We start from the raw sequence: 1685 nt of genomic DNA on the forward strand, positions 1-1685 counted from the left end.
GAAGGAAGGAAGGAAGGAAGTACAGAGAGGACTTGAAGGATTTAATGATCCTGAAAAAGACCTGTTAGAGAGCAGAGGTGTTTACAGGTGACTATAAGGACTCCAATAAAGTGACCATGAAAGAAGTAGAAACCCAGCTGGGACATCCATGTGGGCTGTCTACTCAGCCTTACCTGCATTGATTTTTTCAGCAATCTGTTCCATGGTAAGCTTCCGGTCAGTCATGTGCTTTCGGTCAAGCTCCACACGCAGCAGCCAGGGGGATATCCGGGCCACATCAAAGTCAGGCATCTCATAGTACACATTCACCCACTCTTGATCTTCTGCTACCACTGTGCTCTGGGGGTTAGGGTCATAGTAGATGGCTGTATTGGCAGTCACCTTCCTCAATGTTGTATGTTCCAAGCGGCAAAGAATGTCCTAGGAAGAGACAGTGACTCATGACATGGTACTGGGGTCACTGGGCTTTTGGCCTAGTAGCATCCTCAGAGGTATCATCATCTTGATCCAACCCGTTCTTGTTAGGCAGTACATTATCCTGATTCTTACCTTGGCTCTTTCAGCATCTCGTGCAGATTGACCTAACAGGAAGACAGTGAGTGAAGGAGTCTTTGGCTTCTTGGAAATGTTGATAAGCTCCTTAAGTCGAGGTACACCCAGAGTCACATTCTTGGCAGATACACCAGCATAGTGGAAGGTGTTCAGGGTCATCTGAGTGGCAGGTTCTCCAAGAGACTGAGCAGCCAGAGCTCCCACCATTTCTCCAGGATGGGCCTATAGGAAAACTGGCATCAGACAATGTCTAACTTGCAAGTCTTGGGATGCATTTAGGGTGAGCCTATCTGTTAATATAAAGGGACTTGGGTTTCTCTGTGTAGCCCTGGCTGTCCTGGAACTCACTTTGTAGACCAGGTTGGCCTCAAACTCAGAAATCCGCCTGCCTCTGTCTCCCAAGTGCTGGGATTAAAAGGCGTGCGCACGCCCGGGTAAAACTTAATTGTTCTAATTAAGTGGATTTATTGTAACTGTTTTGACCCTCCCAAATGTCGAGATACGGGCATGCCTGTTTACTGTTTCAAAGACTTTTTACTTATAATTTGGACTTTTCCTTCTTTACCTACCCAGCTGCAACTCTCTCTAAGGCAACCCCATTCTCCCACCATCTTGACTTGAAGTAGCTAAGACTGAATCGCCCAACTGCAGATGGCACACACTGGTAATCAAAGCACTACATCTTATTCTATTTTATTCCCCCCGAGTCTCAGACCATTTACCTCTTGCATCTTGTTTTCATCACTGTTCATGATGCGGATTCGAAGGACCAGTTTCTCTGCATTATCATCATTGAAGATACAATTCAAATCGTCGCCAAAACCTGGTAGGAACAGTAATGCCCATGAGAAAGAGCACATTTAATAGACTGAAAAATCAGTGACATGAGGGTACGAGGAGACAGAGACAGGTGGATGGATGGATCCTAGAGATTCACTGGTCATCCAGCTCAGACAACACAGTGGGTTCCAGCAGCCAGAGTGTCAAAGAGGAAGACACATTGTCAACCTCTGGCCTCCAGACATGCAAGTGCATGTATATATGCATACACCCAAACCAAACCCAAAACACCTTGGGAAGAGAAGGAAGGAAGGAAGGAAGGAAGGAAGGAAGGAAGGAAGGAAGGAAGGAAG

At 46.4% G+C, this 1685-nt stretch overlaps 1 protein-coding gene across 1 annotated transcript in view; it reads right to left on the minus strand.

Annotated features, from left to right (window-relative positions):
- Positions 1-1685, minus strand: part of Polr2a (RNA polymerase II subunit A) — a 26067-nt gene that overhangs the window by 4552 nt on the left and 19830 nt on the right. The window contains exons 20-21 of the mRNA XM_021214062.2: positions 550-774; positions 164-420 (exon numbers count right to left, since the gene is read on the minus strand). Of these exons, the coding sequence (XP_021069721.1) occupies positions 164-420; positions 550-774 (482 nt within the window). The remainder of the gene's footprint in view (positions 1-163; positions 421-549; positions 775-1685) is intronic.

Source organism: Mus pahari, chromosome 14 (genome assembly GCF_900095145.1).
Source record: "Mus pahari chromosome 14, PAHARI_EIJ_v1.1, whole genome shotgun sequence".
Classification (NCBI taxonomy): domain Eukaryota; kingdom Metazoa; phylum Chordata; class Mammalia; order Rodentia; family Muridae; genus Mus; species Mus pahari.